The 20,618-nt window shown below is 34.9% G+C and overlaps 1 protein-coding gene across 2 annotated transcripts in view; it reads left to right on the plus strand.

Moving 5' to 3' along the window:
• LOC104323513 (transcription initiation factor TFIID subunit 4) overlaps positions 1-20,618 on the plus strand; it is a 152,468-nt gene that overhangs the window by 74,132 nt on the left and 57,718 nt on the right. For both annotated transcript variants that reach the window (XM_069793461.1, XM_069793460.1), the window contains exon 13: positions 6,935-6,991. In XM_069793461.1, coding sequence (XP_069649562.1) covers positions 6,935-6,991 — 57 coding nt within the window. The remainder of the gene's footprint in view (positions 1-6,934; positions 6,992-20,618) is intronic.

The following is a 20,618-nucleotide window of genomic DNA, read 5'->3' on the forward strand; positions in this document are numbered from 1 at the left end:
TTTGCTTCAGGAAATGTTTTTGGGAGAATGAGAGATAAAATGAGATGGGGAGATAGAAGAAAAAAAAAATAGGTTTCAAAAAAATATTTTAAATTTTTGACATTCTGAGAAAAGTCATTATCCAAGTTAAAAATAATTGTGAAGCTACAAGAGTATCTTTAAAGCAAAATAGCAGTATTACTTGGCTTGTTAAATGAGAGAATATTACAAAATCTTACATCCCATGCCTGGGAAATACTTGAGAAATAGAAACTTCATACCACAAGCTTAGAATAATAATGAGTGATGTTCACATTCCAGTGAGATATTTTGGGAGAAGACAAACTTCACAGGAAAGGAAAAATCATAAGGTATGCTATAGTAACAATGCAATATACAGTTTCTTTTTAAATAAAAATCTAAAAATTGAAAACAAGACTATACTGTGTCAAGAGCTAGCATGATCTCTTGTACTTTGGGGATCTCCGCTTCATGTTCCACAACCTAGGTATACCAACTTAGAACATATGGCCCAAGGCATTTCTGTAATTTACTTCCTAGAAATTCTTTTTAGAATCGACGTGTTTAAAGACATATTGGTCCCCAAAACTGTGAGATCAAGTCAAGTCCTGCTGCTGGAACAGCTCTTGTTTCAAACATCCAGGTAATATGATGTGTCAAATACACAAGCTGTAGAGGGAGAGGCTGCAGCTGCCTTGATTGTCATAACTTTTGGTTATCTTCATGATACATGAATAATAGGGTAAAATAAAAACGGCACAAGGAAGGGGCCATCTTGTACATAAACACATATGTAGAGTGCAGTCTATTTAAAGGAAATATTTGGGAGAGTCAACTCTTCACCCTCGTTTGTTTTCCCAGTAAGGACCCACTGGCTGTTGTTTCAATGTATGTGCAGAAGCGGAGATCTTTTGAATCTGTCTTTGGTGACTGGTATGGGAAATTGCAAGAAGAGCTAAGGAAAGTCTTAAGACTGCAGAAAGGTCAAAAGCCAGACTAAAATCACTTGAGGAATTTACCTTTACATTTGACATGGTGTGTGTTGTGTGGACTTTCTAAAAAAAAAAAAACCAAAAAACAAACAAAAAAAAACCAAAAAACAAACCCACCACAAAACAAAGCACAGGTTTTTCTATAGTAAAAGGTGTGTTCCTTGCTGCTTTCATGGCTATTTCCAAAACCTGGAAAATGTGGGTTGTATGTGTCAAATTGAATGAAGTTCTGGTTCTGGGCTAATTATGGAAATACTTCTGGCAGCAGGAGGAATCAGAGTTTGTAGTTGATATTTTTTTGTTTGGTTGGTTGGTTTCATTTCTGTATTGTTTTTTGGAGACAGTGGTGCTTTCTACAGTAAAGAGGTACAGCTTGAGGTTGTCCTTGTTTTCAGACAATCAATGAATAATACTTCTATGATATAATCTATAATAAAGTAGATCATGTTAAAATTACTGTGTTAATTCATCTGCTAAAACTGGCTAAGTGCATGTTTATTTTATTATTAAATTAATTTTGAAAATTAATTTCCAATATATACATTTTATTAGTGTTCTGTATTAGCAGCACAAGCCTGTGAAGTTCTGGGGTCTTAAATACGACTATTACAGGAGTAAGATCTATTCTGTAAAAAGAATAATTACATAAGTAAATGGAAAATTACGTTTAGTGTTGTTTGCAAAGTTAATTAGTATTTATGGATGATAGTGATTTTTATAGTACTACAGGCTGAAGGGCTTTTTTATTGGAGAGAGATCATTGAAATATGGCAATGCAGATTTCCTTACACACACGTCCTGTGATTACTTGAAGGGGCTACCTCCTTGAGCCACATATGAGTTCAGTCGTCATGCCAATTTAATCCTTTCCCTCTCTTCTGACAGTACGGTAGATGTAATGCAGCTTTCTGTGAGATGAAGCACTCTCAGAGCAGAAACTTATAAGTCACTTCTGATGAGAGGAGAGCAAAGAGGGAATTATTGTGTTAAGATAATTTTCTGAATTTTTATAAATTTGTTACTTCAATTTTAATGATTTTCAAATAAATCTTTTTTTAGACCTGTACTCTTGCATTCCACCTCACTGTGGTCGTAGCTCTGAATAGGGTTTTACCCTCAGCTATGCTGCTTTTAACTTTCACTTTTTATTAACAAAGCTAATGTGAAAGCAAAGTGTTTCATGTTGCCAATTTAATTTCTTTAATTAAAAGTGAAAGTTATAAGCTGGTACAGCCGTGGGTGAAGTTCTAATGTCATCAATGGGGAAAAATAGGTTTAAAATTGAAACTGTTGGCACAGCAGTGGCTCTCAATAGTACAGCACCTGCAGTTGTGACTCTTAACTTTATTTAATGAAAAAAGATGAATTTGAAGCATTAAAGACTCCCAGTGTATGTATTGGGAAGGGGGCGTAAAGCTGTAAGTGCCTTAACTGGGATCAGATGTTGCTAAATGCAGGAGACGTATTTAGGAGGAGAGACCCTGTGAGACATTTTCTAACACAGGTTTAACAAGCTGAGACTTCAAAATTATTATAAATCTAATAGAAAACTTTTTTTGTTAATGGGACAAAAATGTAACAACGGTGCAGCTTTGACATTACAGACTACAACAAAATTCTGAATAATGATCATAATTAAATACGTCAGGACTGTTAGTCTGCCCGTCTGCATAGATGCACAGAGTATCCTCCAATTTTAAAAATATTTTTTTGCATATATTTAAGTATTACATGAGTTACAGATATCCTTATTATTTTAAAATACCATTGCTTTCTAATTTAAGACAATTCTATGAAATACAAAATCCCCTTATTAAAACTACGTTGTTACATGTGTAATTAGATGTCTGTTTTTGTGGCATTCTTCCTTAACACAAGCAAGGGGAAAAGCTGAGGTTTGGAACATTAGGGAGTTTGGTAACATGTAAATGAAACCCCATATTTCTAATGTGTTTTGAATACACACATTTAACATACGCTGCTTTTCATACTTTGAAAGTCTAATATTTCCATAGACCTAATGTGATCTATGCAGTTTTCAGATAAATAAGATAGCAAGTTGTCTAACACAAAGCACTTTCATTCTTGACAATTAAAATATCAGGCTGCCTGGTCTAATAAAAGTAGATTGTGTTTGGGAGAAATCTTAACAAACCTGGTTTGGTGAATAAGTTCTCAGCAGGAGACAGCATTTAATGTATTTAGAGGTATGTTATCTGGCTAGGATCAGTCGAGGGTTTCTCTAAAATTACTATGGGAAGCTAGTTTGCTTCTAAAGGTGTTTATTCATCAACATGAAAATATATTACCTAAGCCCAGCTTGCTTTATTTACGGATCTAGGCATGAAGAATAGAGAGGGGAAGGGAAAGGAGTTGTGATTAAACTCCTTGAAAGTATTTGAGTTTGGGGTTTCTGTGATTGGTGGGTGTTGCTGAAGCTTTAGAGGAAGGAGGCACTAGTGCATTAAAAGATTCTGGAAGAACATGTTTCACAAAACAGGTGAGATGCAGCATATTAGGATTTGGATGTTAGAGGGAAAGGAGAAGGGAAGACAAAACCAAAAATGTGAGATGACTTCGAAAAAAAAATTTAAACTGGAATTAAAAAAAAAACGTAGGAATGCTTAGTCAATAGCTTGATGAAAGTCAAGTGTAAAATACTAAAATAATTGGTGAGTAAAAATGGTGACATATAAACAAGCACTACAAGAGCTGAGCAGCAGCAAAATAGTTCAAACTCTTCAGAAGGAAATGATGTTCACATGTGGAATGGAGTGTAAAGAGAAGCCAGAGACATTTTTAAAGCTTATCTAGGCACCTCTGTTAAGCTTGACATTTTTGTTTGCTTACATTTGCTCTAATCTGTGTTGCATCAGCATTGAAGAAGCCTTTTATAATTTACATTAGATTGTAAAGTGAAGAATTAATAAAATAGTCAATATTTATACTTTAACACATTTTAGCCTCCATATGCTGACAATTTTATTTCTGAAGCTTACTGATTTGTAAACTGACATGGTAGTCAGTAGGAAAGTATTTTAGTCTTAACAGACTGTTTAAAAAAAAATAAATTAAAATTTATCTGAACACAAAAAGAAAATGACAGTTAAATTCTTTAATTTTTTTTAGTATTTCTTATACCAGTAAAGACACATTTGATGTAAACTTGGAATTCAACTTGTTTGAAACAAGAGCTAGCCTGAGCTCTTTAAAAAGGCCATTAGGTGTGGGTTCAAGGAAAACCAGAAACTCATTGCATTACTCTAAATGTAAAAGCAGTTCTACCTTCACCTTCAATCTCAGTTTCTATATCTAACATCACCTGGTATTTTAAATCTTCATTAGTGAAAAAAATTCCTGTATTTAATACAGGAATTTAAATCAGTCAGGAGTTGAGTATCTGTTTCCACCTCTGCAATAATTTTTATTATTTACTTACTGTGAATGAGCTGGAGGTTTACACAGAGTAGATAATCTGCTTTTTTGCCTGCTTTTGGGGTCTGCTTTTTCAGATTATCCTGAACTCCAGATCTACTTTTATTTGGTCAGTTTCGGGGGGGGAGGGGCAGGCAACTTTTAAGTGTGTTATTTTTTTTAATCTGTAGCACTTCCAGAGTTTTTCCTTCACTTATGGAGTCCAGGAAATTGCAGTGTTACTTTGCGTCTATTGCTTTAATTTTTCTTACAGTGTCCCTAAACACAACATAGATCTGGTGTGTTTTCCAGGATTCTATCACTTTCTTGTAGAAAGTTGGTAACATTATTAGAAGTCTCAGCTTGATTCTCCCAGGACCCTCTGCTTTCTCCTTAAGCTGAAGTGCTTTTAACTTGTACTTTGCATTTGGCAAATGATTCAGCTTCATACAGTAGTATAGCAACACTTTGTATTTTTGTACTGCTTTCACTGCGAGACTTGGAAGGCAATCGAAGTTCATTGTACATTTATAAATTTATCATCAAAACCCATGAAAGGACTAAATACAATAATCCATACATCATACTGGAGAAACTGAGGCACACAATGATTGAACTGTCATCACAAAATGACAGAGCAAGGACCTAATTCGGCTCACTTCATAAGTCCATCTCCTAGAGAAGAAACTCATTGAATGGGGGGTTTTGTTTGTTTTTTAACCTAATAGGTATATATGTAATCAAGTTCTTAGTAATTGCTCCACTGAATACACTCCCAGCTCTCTGGCAGATCCACATATTTCATTAAATGCTTTTTTATGAACAGGTTATCTATATTTTTTATTTTTGTCTGGCCACAGCAGTTAGAAGGAATCTCAGTTTAAGTTAAGTTGGAGTTTCTTTCTTGGTTGGCATAACTACAACATAAGAGTCTAATTTGGTCATTAGCTATCTACAAATTTTAATTTCTCATTACTTACTCCAGACACTATCCTGACAAACTGCCTTTTTTGCTAACAGGCACAAAATCACTGGTAGGTGGTATTGGAAGATAAAGCTAATGTGCACAGTTGAAGAGTCAAGCACATCTTCTAAGCATCTCATTATTATTTAATTTGGCCATGCTTTGTCATCACTATGTTTTATATGTGTGCTATATTAGCTGAAAAAATAATCCCAGTTTAAAAAAAAAAAACAAAACAGGAAAAAGGATAGAGAATTCAGTGTCATTGGTGCCCTGTCTGCCAAATCATAGTCAAGGCTCTCTCCAGGTGTATCAATAATATTACATGTGCCCTTACCCTTAAGACCTATCTCCCTTTGGTTTTCTTCATGGATTTTTACCTTCTGAACAGAATATGTTATGAAAAATTCAAACAACGGGAAAAAATCTGAGCATATGTTAAGTTTGCAAGCTAATAGTCTTTCACATTTCAGGTCTGTCTTCATCATAGAGTCAGAGAAAGATAGATAGGAGAGGGCATAGATATTCTTGTTCCTTTAGGAGTTGTGTAAATGATAACACTTTAAATCTCAAACACCTAAATAAAACAATTACATCTTTCAGGTATCAGGAACAACAGTTTTCCATGGATGTCGCAAGTTTTATTGCACCTTCTTACAATGTTTTATACAACCTTTTCTCAACACTGACCAATCATGTAATCAAAAAAGTATAATGCATATTTTATCTACCTCTCGAGTTTTGAATTCCATCAATTTGAGTATGCTTTAAGCATAAATAAGAATTCAGTAGTTTTAACATATGGTTGTAAAACAGTCTGTAACCCGAAGAAATGTACTGTTGTGGGTTGTTATTGCAATTAAAGTTATTCTTAATGTTTTTTTAGAGCTATTGTTCCTGGTTTTGAAGGAAAATTTGAAAGTCGCCATTTGGCAATATTTCTCCAGTTTTAAAAATTACAACATTAATATTATTAGCAGTGCATGAATGAGTTTAACTTACTTGTATTTCTATGTATTATTCTATTTTAACTTTCTTGTATTTCTTACTCAAAGTATGCTTATATGGATAGTAACATCTTTATTATGAAGATTTACTGTTTGGGAGGGTGACTTTACAACTGTTTTCTCCACATTCTTTACCAACAGCTGAATAAAAGCTTAGTTGCAAACAGTGATTTATTTTAAAATAAGTGACTGTAAGGAGTTCCAATTTAAAAGTTCAGATAATGGAAAGGGTGTCACTTATGCTCTTGGATGCTTGAATTTGTTTGTATTAAATAATTGAAATCTAAACCTGTATGGATACTTTAGCATTGACAAAAACATGGTTTTTTGGTTTTTTAATTTAAATCTAGGGTAGATCTTATTTGCAACTGAATATTTAACAGTCTTTTGGGTGAGGCCTTCGGGTTTGAAATTGCACTTCTATGAATTTAAGCATCCCATTTTTGACACCTTGTATCCTATTCCCCTTTCTTTGCTATTTTTTAACTTATTGCAACAGATGAGGGGTTCTTAAACCATCTGTTAACCTTTTTTCCCCATTTTTTTTAAACATGTAGAGTCGCTCAAGGCAAGAAGACCCAGAGCAAGCTAGACTGAAACAAAAAGCAAAGGAGGTAAGCAGAGCTAGAGATCATTACACTTGACATTTCAAGGCTTGAACATATTAATTTTTTATGCCTTGCTACTTGTATATCGTTAATAAAAATCTGACTAAAAACTTTTTAGGATGTATTTGTTGCTTTGCCTTTGATCTTAATGTTTGCAAACTAATACATTAATACATGTGAAGCCTAAGGAGGTTTTATAAGAGAATATTTCCATACATTACATTTTCATTTCCATTTTAGGTAGCTGTAGCTTTTGTTGGGTTGTTGATGACAGCAGCACTAGATTTTGGTGGAAAATATATGCCTTTGTCTTTTTGTAAAATGTCCCTTTCTTAGAAATGTGCTACTTAACAATTTTGTTCTTTCAAGTAATGTAATTGCCAGTCATTTTCTCTACAGTGTGGTTGAGTGGACTATTTACTCATCAGTCTAAATTACAATAATCTAAAAATTATCAAATAATTTCAGATGAAGTTCTGATATGTTATTCTAAGAGTAACAATTTGTGAACTACTGAGTACCTTAATTTGCTGTAAATGAGAGTGGCTGTCCTTTGCTTAAGGCATCTCATGGCTTGGGATTGGGTTGTAACTTAAATCGATTAGACTAAAGTATCTATCAGTTGAAAGTCATTCCTATTTTAAAAAATAAGCAACATCATTTGCAACAAACTGGTGCTGGTTTTTTTAGCCAACTTCTTTGGATATATACATTAGAAGGTAATAATTATACATTAGAAGCTAATAATTATACATTAGAAGGTAATATATACAGAAAAATGCATATAACAAGTTCTTTTGTATTGACCCGTTCTTCCTGTTTTGTTTCACTGTTGGCAGTATTCTATCGTTCCGTTAGCTATACAGATTTTATATATACAACAGTCAAAAAAATCCAAGTACATGGTTGGGTTTTATTTGTCTTTTTTTTCATTATGTGATTATGTAATAAGATCTGCTGAAATGAGATCTTGTAAACATTAGACTATGTCTTAGTGTTTCCAGAGTTGGGTTTGTCAAGCAAGTATTCAAATGAAATAGAGTAATCAAGTTATTTGGCAGGAAAAGACACAGGATTTTAATACTACTTGAGTTTAGTATGTAGCCAGTGTATGCAAAGGAGGAATCAGATTTCTGAAAATAATTGAAGGCAGGCAGAACTTGCTGTTGAGCTGAGAACTAAAACTACCATCACTTCCAAAGTGAAAGCAAGCTAGAAATAAACACATTTCTTTCTGCCACAGTATTTGCATTCATTGTAGTTCTTTTTCGGCCATTGGAAACTTGAGGAAGCAAAAGTAAACAACAGGGCTAGTAAAAACACATTTTCTAGTAGTCAGAGTGAAATAGTGGTTCTCTTTATAGCTGTGATAGAAGACTTGCATTGTAGCCAGTGTTGCTGCTTTTGGAACAGCTGCAGGAGTACTTCTGCCTTGTATGAAAATTCGCGTTGTCCATATAAGCTGTGTTTCTTACCCACTAGAGGGAGTGACACTGTGCTGACATGTGAATAAAAGAAGGTGTATGAAGTGTATTCTGAGTAATGGTAATAGTGGTATTAGTAAAGAGGTAGCAAATATTTTGGTGGTAACCTAATTAAAAATGCTTAAATCAAACTGGTATGTGATTTCAAAGTAGTGGTGTTCCTGGATATGATAACATGTTTGGGTAAATGCAGAATGAATACTAGGTTTTCTGTTTGAGTGCTACACCCTGTTCTTTTGTACATTAGCCCTGCCTTTTTTCCCACCCTTCTAATGAAAGTGTATAATTTGCTGGCACCATGCCTCTCTCTGAAGTTGAATTTCATTCTACATATTTGAAACCATAAGAAATAAAAGCATGTTTCTGTTTTTAGCAATTAGGGTTCTAAAGCTCTTTCTTCAACTAGTTTAGAGACTTTCACCTAAAATATTCAAATATATTTAATAAAAACATATTCTTTTGCATTAACTTTTGTAAAGGGGAGTGGGAAGGTGAGACTGGCAAGATTTTGGTTTAATATTATTTATATTTTTTTCTACATTAAATACTGAATGTTTGCTGATGTCTCAAATTGTATTGGCACTACCAAAATAAAAAATAACCAATTTTATAGTATAAAAGGTCGATTAGATAGAGTGTCTTTGGCATGGCTCTGTTATTTGAAATTAAAAGTTTTGAATCCACTCCTACAAAAATGTAAAAATTTCAAAACTTCACTGCCAGATGGGCTCCTCTTAAAAGTGCATATGACCCATAACTGAGAGAGAAATTGGGTTTCTTCCAGGTTTTCTATAAGCTGATGAATATAATACTGTCAGCTTTGATAATAAGCTGGATTTGAAGCTGTATTTCCATGTCTTGAATATTGCCTGAAGACTTTTGTTGCTCAGATATTCTTCTGGCCAGTAGTAAAGTGACTACTAGGTAGTGTTTTAAAAAGCGTAAAGAGGGCATCCAAGAAACCTACAGCATTTTTAGCTTGTGTTATTTGCTTAATGATACAATTGTCAGATGGTTCGGGTTTTTTGTACCAGCAAAGGAGCTGATAATTCCATTATTATGTCCTGGAAATGGATAATATTTCAGACAGTGAAACAGTGTGCCTGCATTTGCACAGTGACACTACTGCATTCCTTCTGCTAACCAGGCAGTCTGGAACTGTCCTCTTCAAAACTATACACTGGTTCCCTGCCAGATAGAAATGGATGAATATCTAAACCAAACATAACCAATCCATGAAGTCTGACGAAGAGAATATAGCCCAAGATACTTAATGAAGACAAAAGTCAGAGGGAGAAAGTGAAATACCAAAACAAGTAATTTGAGGTCTTTAAGAAGGTCTTTTAAATCTTTAAGAAAAAACTTCTCAAAACATTTAAAGAACTCTAGAAAACTTTGTCTTGGAATACAAAGTAAAGGTACCAGTGCAGGGATAATAGGATGAGAAGGGAAGAAAGAAGACTAGCAAAGGGTATTTGTGCCAAAACATTCTCCTTTATCGATATTTTGGAGTCTTTCATTCCATAACACTCAGGGGTTTTTTGCTAATTTAAAAAGAAAAAAACCCAAAAAGTTCCATTTCTGCCACAGAACTTCTACCATTTAGAAGTCCCCTTCTTGCTTATTGGTGTCAATAAACTGTACAGGGAGATCACTATGTCCTTTGAACGCATTTAAAAATATATTTGGTAAGGTGAAGATTATTTTAAGTTTTGTTCTGTAACTCCATCTTACTCTATTTATTAGCCAGTCTTCAAACCACTCTGCATATTGTTTTAACCAAACTGGCATAAATCAAGTTTAAATTGCATTTAAATACTTACGAAATCAAACAAGGTCCATCTACATATGGTCTTATTGCAGAGACTAGACATAACAGTCAGGTTTCATTCACACGCAGACTAGCACGGTTTTAGTTAAGTCAGTGCAAACCCACTCTTATTTCAGTTTGATTGACTTATTTTGCTTGAGCATTAACCTGTTTCAAATGGACTTGAGTGAAAGCAGTAGGAGAATGTGCCTGTGGGGGTTTATACTGCTTAAAACTCTCCGTTTACTTTCACACTTTTAAATTGGTGTGGCTTTTTGTCAGTGGACGTTGTATGATTATTTTAATGGTAAACCTATTTAATAAACTAGTGAAAAATGCTCTCCATTGAGACTATTTCAGGGAAAAATGCTGCTCTTCAGCAGTTACTTGTTACATTGTTTTGTAACATAAACTCTGAAACACTTGACTCTCAGTACAACTTAATGTAAGAAATAGCATCATTTGTGAGCAGTTATCTACTTCATATTGCATGATTAAAGCTCCTAAAATCAAGTTTTAGAAAATACACTGATTTATGTAGTCTGGTGGAAGCATGGAAAGTCACAAATGTAAGTTAAAGAAATTATGAGTCCTCTAATTTCCATTAAAAGGGTTCATTAAGTAGGACATAAAACAGGCCATATAACTGATAGCAGGAATAGATCAAGATTAGGAATAATTTAGTCAACACCAAGTAATTAATAATAGAAATTATTTGAAAGAAAGGCAGGGAAGGTAAGATCCTAAACGTCCTTTCCTGTCATGGATATGTTTCTACATATTCACTGTCTGTGGGCTAAAAATATTTTAATTTAAAAGTCAAGTAGCTGAGTTTGATTCTGAAAGATTAACTTGGTTAAAATCTTTGTGTCATCACCAACCAAGAATATTGCATAATAATAAAAACTTAAACCAGACACCATAAATGTCTGGGCATGTATCCAGGACCTAGATCAGTTTAGATAACACTCAACTGAATCTATTCTCAGATGTACTTGTTAACCATGCAAGTGAAATCTCAGACCTGTTGAGATTCATAATAGAAGCCTTACCGATTTCAAGGGAAGACAGAAGACAGCCCTTTACATACCTTTGTCAGCACAGATAGCCCATCTTTATAGGATTGGATAAAGTCATTTAACAGGGATATGTGTTTGAGCCGGTTGCTGTTGTGACTGTTACACTGGCTAGTTGCTTTGGGAGTACCCAGTTCTTGCATAAGCAGACCAGGGGCAGGTTTTTTCCATACTCCCAGAAGGAGTTGTATCCACTGCAGCACTGTGGTAACCACCCTGCTTGGGTACAGTCATCCCCCATGTCTGCAATGTCTTCTGTAACAAGAGCCTTACTTGGCTAAGTTTTAGATTTTGAACTGTATCCTTTTCGAAGTTATATGTACAGAAATATCTGGACTGTTAGCAGATAGAGTTCTTTTACTTAATAATGAAATATGTACATCATACGAAGTATATCTTACGTGGCTCTAACACTGCCTTAGAAATTTTAAATCCCACATAAAAAGGTAACTTGTCTCAGCAGAATTACTGAAACTCCAGCATTATATATTTAACAATTAGATTATGAAAACAATTTTACTCTAAATAATTTCTTGTCACCACATTACTATTTATTTATCAACTCAGTAGGAGTGATTTCTTTTAAAATATTTAAATCATAGTTTACTGCAGTTATCCCTGTTTTCATAAGGTATTACTGAAAATGAAAAGCAAATGAAAAGGATTTTGTTTTGTTTGATAAGTTAATTTATTCACCTTTTTAGCAAAACCAAAGTCCTTAAAGATTGTACTAGTAGTGCAGTATCTCTTGTGATGAAAAGTCTAGAGAAGTTTTCTATTTTACCATGCCTGATATAAAAGTATTGATTCAAAAGCAACAATCTTCTCTTAAAAAGGTTTCTTATAAAACATTCCACTGAGAAATGGAGCACTTGGTCAGAAATAAGTTTAAATTAAATTTCCACTTAGCTCTCTAACCCATCTGAGGGTCAGTAGGTGCAAAGAAGGAGAAGCTAGGAATATGATCCCTGAAGTAATGGTAGTGCAACATTTAGGCAATAATGATTCCTCAGAACTGAGTTGTTTCATAAATAGTTTTCTGCATCAGGTTACCAATGCTATAGCTGTGATGCAGAAGAAATGCAAGCATTTTTGTCAATAAGTGTAGAACGTTAGATACCAGAGTCACTTTGTTTACACTCTCCCTTTACCACAGGTCTATTGTTTGTACACAGAACAATGCTTCAGAAAAATGCTTAGACTATGCCAGTACTGTCTAAGCCCATGCAACACTGCCATGGATTTGGCTTTAGAGTACAACGTTTCCTGAAGTTATAAAGTTGTTGCAGTGACTTCAAATGTTAATATTAAACTTGCATCTCAGAGAGAAGTGGCCCTGTCTATTATCACTCAAAATACTTTCATGAAAATCCTGCTGCATTATCAAGCTTACTGCTTTTATGTTAACTGTATTTTTTTTGTTTTGAGTAGATTTTTACTTTCGATGTTCAGATGTGTTATGGTAACAGTCACAAATTCTGATAACTAGAGCTGATTATGAACAACTAGGAAAGACACAAGAGGCAATGGTATTATATTTGCATATGCAAATACTGCTGCTGAAGAAACAAGAAGATCTATAACCAGTAATAAATTTATTGCATATGAATCTCAGTGTGTAGATCTTCAAAATTTTATATTAGTTTAAAGACAGTGGGTTTTGCCAGAAAATTTCCTGTGTTTCCAGGATAAGGTATTACCCTGCCATGAATTCTACAAGTCCTGAAGAACTTCAGGCAATAGTAGTCTTATATTCAGGAGAACTTTTTGCATATCTCTTTGTAAAATTGAAGACCACGACACTTCCAACCTGTTTTCCTGTGCTTGGAGCAGAAGTGATGGCAGTTGTTTGGCTGAAGATGAAGTGTGGTGTTACTCTTGCTGTACAGAGAGTCAGAAAACTGGGTAATTGATGGAAAAATGCCAGGGGATCAAAGGAATGGCCATAATATTTTCCAACTGAGTCAAATTGTTTTATTCCTGCTTAGGTAAAATGTATATTAATTAGAGTTGAGTCAAGAGCTAGATTTTTTTTTTTTTCTTTTTGTCTTTTCTCTAACCCAAGCTTGACCCAGGATTACCTCATTAGTCTAGCAGAAATCTAAATTAAGTCCAATCCTGTCCAACATAATAATTTCCTTCTACAAAATCATGTTGGTGGAGTTCCATAGTGATGCATGATTTTAGTGTACATATACTGCCTAGCTCTTGTTTAGTTAACATGAATGCTTATTTTTTGTGACTGATAACTGTTGTTTTTAGCATTCTATAAGCAGTGCTGTTATATATGCTGATGTATGAGCTGAATACATGACCTTTCTTAAGTAACAAACTATTTTTATACTTGATACATCTTTATAATATAAAGTAAGAACACTATTTTTATGTTTGTTTATACTTGCTATCTAGAAAACAAATTCTTAATACTTTGTTTACTCCCTCACTAGAGTTAGATACAAATTTGAATGCATTGTGTGAGAAGGATCATTAGTATCGTGTCGATGTGCTGTGCTACCTCATGAAGGCCCATGTCAGATTTGTGAGTCTTTGTATGTGGGGTGTTCATAAGCACAGATAAATGAGGTTGCATACCTTGGAGAACGGGGGCTAATGCAAAACAAAATGGGACAGGTGAGTATGGCAAGAGAAAGGAACAAGAAAGCAAGCTGTCTAGTCAAGCATTGTTCATTGTTTAGCTCATGTCTCAGTGAGTCTAGAAGAGGTATTTGAAAGATGGAAGTCTTCAGATTAACACAGCAGCAGTGTAATTTCCTTAGATTTTGTATGACAAATGTATTTGTACTGATGCAATCTGCTACTTGAGACATTAGCAGCTATGTACGCAAATGAAATACAGTAATTGTCTTACCTTGCTACCAAAAGGTTCCCATGTGGCTCTCTGAGAATTTGGGGACGTTAAACAGGAAAGAGTTGTATACATTTGTAAAAGTTGGCTTTTGTTTTTGGGATTCTTACTCATTTTCTCACCTTTCCCAACAAAATTTTAAGTAACTCTGTACTCTTAATTCTCAAATAAAATTAGTGATGAAGACTCGAGACTCATTTTCAAATTAGAGTTTAGCTCTGTTGCGGAATATACTTGGTTTGTGTTTGAATATTTCCAAAAGAGCAATACCTGTGACAAATACTGCTCTACCTAATGGATTTCATTTTTTTAAAAAGCTGAAAAGGAGGCAGGGACGGAGAGATCCATTCCTGTTGTTTACATTGTCTTCCAGAGTGCATACAAGCCGATGGAGTCCTGCCTAATAAAAGATTGTTGTAACAACCAGTGTCTCATTATAAAGCAACAGGACTACTTAAATACGGATTTCCAGAACTTGGGTTTAGAATGGTATAAGCTTTTTGTAAAGAATTTCTGAAGCTGAAGGTGACTTTGCTTTTCTGAATCTCACCAAAATACTCCAGCAGGAACTTAAACTTATAAAATGAATTGTCTGAAGGTGGTGTCTGACTTTTCCACAGTAGGTTTTAGAGCCCTTCAGGTCCCCTGCAGTTTTCCTTCCATGTCTGTAAAAATAACCAATGCTACTGCTTTTGGATTTTGAGGCACTGCTAAACAAGTGGAGGGTGGCAGCCCCATTTTTCTAATCACTTTTGGGTGCCTAGACAACAGAGCTTGGTGAAGAGATAAGGGAACTGTTCTCTTCCACCTTTGCGGTGTGAGGTTTGTGATAAGGATGGTTTGGCTTTGCCTCTCCTGAGTACCGACAATTGCATCCAGAGGTTCCAGGAGAGGCAGTGAGGAATGCATGCAATGGTACTTCCTTTTCCAAAAGATTTTAAAAATTCTTTTCATGTATCTAAATACATACATGTATAGATATATATATCAGATCAATTTGTGCAAGGAACATGTTAAGACTGAATTCCAGTTCTCCTTCTGCCTCAGTGTTATTTTGTCTAAATGTGGGTCTTCCTCAGACAGAAACAACCTCGTGCTTAATTTGTCACTCCGGCACAGCCAGAAAAAAAAAAGAAGGGGGCGGGGGGGAAGAGGTATTTTCATTTGGAGGAAGCCATGAATGTGGAAAAATCACATAACTGTTTTATGTGAACACTCCAACAGATTTACTTCCCTGCTGATCTGGCAAAATAATAGCACTTTAGACTTTATAATATGATTGCCTATTTAATAAGTAGAGGGCAGCAAATGTCAGCTGCGTCTGCTTGTCAGAAACTGGGGAGGTTGCTTGGACAACAATCTAAATTACTATTTAGATGTTTTGGTCCCTTAGTCAAGCCTGCTCTACTATACAGAAGCTTGCAAGGAGAGGTCAAGGTGTACTTACGCTTCAGCCTGCAGGGCAAGTTTTCCCCCATCCTCTGTATGCACATTGGTTTCTTACTCCAAAATAAACCTGAATGAGGGCTTTAATTCTGCCGCTGAGCTAACATGTTTGTAAGCCCTGTTTGGCAGCCTCGGAGTGCCTGAGGCAGCACACAGCTGCCAGCTTTCATCTGCCCCCAGTTCCTCTGGGCGCTCCGCGTCACATGATATAACCTAAGGGGGTTGAGACGCACCTACTAAATCTTCTGTTCCTCTGCCCACTCAGTCTGGGTGCTGCACATTGCACCGGCAGCAGGCAGCTGGCCATCAGCAATCAGCTGCATACCTCCTGCTGACAAATCTTCAGCCTCCTCTTTGTGCAAGACCCACACACAAAGATCTACCCGTGGTCCCCACGTCGACTTCCCGGCTGTAGTCTGGAAGGGTATTTGCATGTTCTGTCATCTTACAATGGCAGGACCTCGTTTGAAATGCATGCGTGTCGTAGAACGCGCGGCATTTCATAAAATCTGTGATCTGTTTCTAGCCTGTTAGTGGAAGATGAAAGAGTTCATGGGAGCAGAGTTAAAGCTAAAGTTGGAACCACAGCAGTAAAATTTTTAAAAAGAGTAATTTAAAACTTCCTTGCTAGCGTATTTTTGAGAGAGTTGAAATATGTGCGTGCAATGCTCTTGTGTATCTCCAAGTAATTTATAAGATGTACAAGACATTAATTCTCACAGATCTCTTGAAGAGTATTTTGTTTAGCAGATTGTAAAATCAGATACAAAGAAATAATCTGTTTCTGTAAATCTGTGTTATAAAAGTATGCTATAGTTTTCCTGCAAGGTTCGTCAGCATCTCCTGCCTGTCTGTGCTGGGATGTGACAGTTTGTGTTTATGCACTTATGCATGTATGTATTTATTGTGGAGTAATGTGAACATTAGCTTTGTTGTCATTTTCAGGTAGTTTATTGGGGTAGAGTTTTAGGGAATACTTAATACAGTTAACAGTAGGGTAAAAAGTGTCACTTCCGACTTAGTAAATACTAAACATTTCTGTCTGTAGCGAGGTTATATGCATAATCTTCTCCTAAACTACAAGCCAGGCTAGTCAGTAACGTGTAGAGGTCATGAAAGGTGTGTTAATGTCTGTTTCCTATTTTTAGTTTAGTCTTGTTAAAAAATACCTTTGTGTCAGCCTGTGAAAGAGTCTCCCAATAGTTACGTCATCCTAGCTGAATAATGAGATACTGCTCAACATACCCTGAAAAAGTAGTTCCCCTTTAGTAATAGTAATTTTTCAAAATAAATAAAATGTATTCTTGCCATTCACAATGTAAACAGGATGATTGTTTTTCCTTCAAGTACATGTTTACTAAAGGTAGATACGATTATCTCTAAAATCTAAACATTTGAAAGGTATTACTGTATTTTTAATGTTATTAGGCAGTTAAGTAATGATTTGTAAGATTTGTTTTCATTTAGCGTTGAAGATTGTTGCTGGTTAACTTCTAGTTTTCCATGGAAATAGTCAGAAAGATGTGAATGGGAAAGTATGTTATATATTTGTGCTGATGAGTGTCTGAACACCGAGGTGTTACAGCTTCCTTAAAACTGATATCTCAGTATCTGTAGGATTGAAGCGAAGTGATTTGAAAAACAGTATGATGCAATTACAGCTCATAAGTTTATTGACTCTGCACAGCCATGCGAAAATCTAAATAAGTGATCTGAAATACAGAGTAGGCTTCCTTACACTCCTGTGTCCTTTCACTTCACAACTAGTAAATCTATTTATATTTAGAACAGACATTTATATTCCTGAAACAGAAATAACACCATGTAGATTTCTGAAGATCTCTCTTAATCTTGTTTTTTGACGTACTATCAGGTTTTTAAAGGGATTTTCACCTTGTATGGCCAAAAGCCATATTCACATGTTAAGGTGCATAAAAATCTTTTAATTTCCCCAAAAGTAAGAATAATTTAAAAAAAAAAAAATCTGTTCTGGAGGAAGTGCTGATATCTGGCAAACATGTCAGACAAGTCAAGTAAGCTTTAGGAAGGTGTCTAATATACGAAACGGGAAATTAAGACTGAATATGAAAACTGAGCTCAGGTGTTAATTGTGTACAGGAAGACAGGAGGGAGGGAGAATGTTCACTTTGCTAGAAACCTAATAGAAGAGAGATTGGTGAGAACAGAGCACATTTTTAGGAGAAATAGGATAATTTTATTTATTTTCAGAACCTGTGTTTAAGTTCTGGAAAAGTTTGATATATGTTTTCATAAGGAGCCCTTAGTCTTAAGGCAGCCCAGCACTTTGTGGCTCTAATGGACATCTGCCAGTTCTGGAGAAGTGAGATAGGGTCCCCAGTATAGGGTACCTGTAGAATATATATGGATATCTGCTGTGTCTTAGTGTGACAGGTAATAATTCAGAAGGTTATTGAATATACATTATTACTTCACTGTATATGCTGCTGTTTAATTAAGTAAAACACTTTAATCTTCCTATTTTGACAAAGAGCAAATGCAGTATTCAACAAAATTGTTCTCTATTTTAATAATGTTCTATCATTAGCAGTTGCCAGTTTTTCCTTCTTAAGCAATATGTTCAGGGAATCCATTGTTTATGAGGGTGTGTCAGAAGACATAAATATGGGATGATTTTTTTCCCCTCTAAGAATGTAAATTGTTTGCATCTTTTAGCTATTTTACCTTTTAAATTATCTAGGTGACCACAAGATAGTGATACAGACCTCTAGCTTGCATGGAAAACATCTAAAGAACATGCAGCTACGCTAGGTAACCCTATAAATTTCTCTAATTTAGTCTCAGGTTGAAAGCTGGTAACATATTTTAGGATGCAGAAGTCAAAAAACGCTCTGGATTTTACTAGAGATGTCAGTTGTCAGAGGAGAAGGGTAACTTGAGGCCATGAGAGACTGGTACAGTTTTTTGAGAACAGTTGTTAATCCCAGTTTTGTCAAGGTTTAATCTCAGTAATTTACATAGAGATAAAATGTACTTCACTATTGAGCTAAACTTCTGTGTGTTGCATGTAGTCATGGTGGTCAGTAAAAGGTGCTGGGTTTCAGTAATATGTGATAGTGTTCTGCTCTGGGGTTTTTTATTGATGTTTTGGATATAGAGCAATTATAGTACATACTTAAATATCTTGTACGTTGTTACCTAAAATGCATATAGTTCTTAAATTTGTCAACCGAAGCTTCTGTGAACATTGCAATATATGATGATTTCTGGGATCTGCTCAGCTATACAAAAGAAAAAAATTCATAAATGTACATTTCATAAATATCCTCAGGTAATTTTAACTGAAGCATTAAAAATAATTCCTGAGTAAAAAATGCTCATCTGTCCATCTATCTATGTGGAAAGATTATTTCTGGTAAGTACTGAAATTTGAAAAACAAACTACCTAAATCTGATGGAGAAGGAAATGTCTGCCTTAGCAGGCAAGCCAACATTCAGGAGTGCTGAGAACATGTGGTAGACTATGTGGCAAATACGAGAATGAACCTACTGTTTTGTCTTGGGGATTTTTATTTTTGCCCTATTTGCCTCTTAGTGCATTTTGCTCCTGTCACTTTTTAAATGTGTGTTCCTCAAAATATTGAAAATTGAATTCTTCTTTGTCACACCATTGTAACTCTGGAATAACTCTATTATCAGTAGCAGTATTCAAAACAAACAGAATTTGTCCCTCTGGTATTAGATATAATCTTGTATCAAAACATCTCCTGTGGACAATTAGGATTTATTGTTATCAGCTGCATTTAACGTTTTGACTTAAATGCAAAATTTTTTGTAATTATATATATATAATCTGTGTTTATGTATACCATGTACTTGAAAATCAACTCAAAATTTTGTGATTTTGCATTAATTTCTGTTTTTGCATCTTTAGCATATATTTCCAATCTCCTCACTTTGATTTTGTTATTTAAGATGCAAAGAAGAATGTAGAGTTTTTTTAATGCACCAGATCTGTTTTCTTTTTGTAGTAGTTTCACATTTAATTACAGCTGTCTTTGATAATAAATTGTGTGCCAGAGTTTGTAATATATTTTATAAAGCAAAGTCCTTTGGTGAGTTGGTTACTGAAACAATAAGCGTTTGTGACAGGTTGTTTGCTGAATACTTCCTCTGTGCATATGGCAGATCATAGTTCAGTTGTTAGCAGATTATCCATTGTGCCTTGATGTTAAAAGAAGATAATTTTCAGTCTGTGCTTAAAGCTGTTCTGCACTGTCCTAAGAATGGTTATGTTGAGTGGGATCTAAGAGAAGTTAGGGGAAGTTCACATATACCAAGAAGAAAAAAAGTGAACACAGCAAATAGCTTGTAGTGATTCTAGCTTTCTGCTCGTGATCTCTGATAGTATTTATTGTGAATTTTTCCACTGAATTTCAAACTGCTTTAAAACATTTAATCAGTTCTGCAGTAGAACATCATTAAATACTCTTCAAATTTATAGCCAAAAAAGAACCTTTAAAGACATGTAGAACCATTATTACTTTGGGGCCAGTATTTTAATCCCATATTTTTAAAACTGGACTGGTCAGAAAAGGTGAGGGGTTTTTAGACATCAGTATTTTGAACATCAATTTTAGAATGTAAGGAAATTTTACCCAATTAGAAGAGGAAAGTCAGAAATATTTGTTTTCAAGATTGTGAGGAAGAGGAACATGTAATGAGGGGATAATCTGTAGTTTTCCTCACTTTTTGTAATGTACCAAGGAATAGAGAGCAAAGAATATAGTGGAATTTTTCTGTGAAGAATTATATTCTGCTGTTGGTGACACACGTTTTAGTCTTCTAGTATGTTGAAGGATTGTTAAGATCTAAATCAAAGGTTCAGTTTGCAATAAATTGAAAATTAATTAAACCCCCATTGTTGTTTTGGAGATGGGGAGAGTATTTTTGGGAGAAGCATAAGGAAGAG

This window comes from Haliaeetus albicilla, chromosome 10, assembly GCF_947461875.1.
Source record: "Haliaeetus albicilla chromosome 10, bHalAlb1.1, whole genome shotgun sequence".
In the NCBI taxonomy this organism is placed as follows: domain Eukaryota; kingdom Metazoa; phylum Chordata; class Aves; order Accipitriformes; family Accipitridae; genus Haliaeetus; species Haliaeetus albicilla.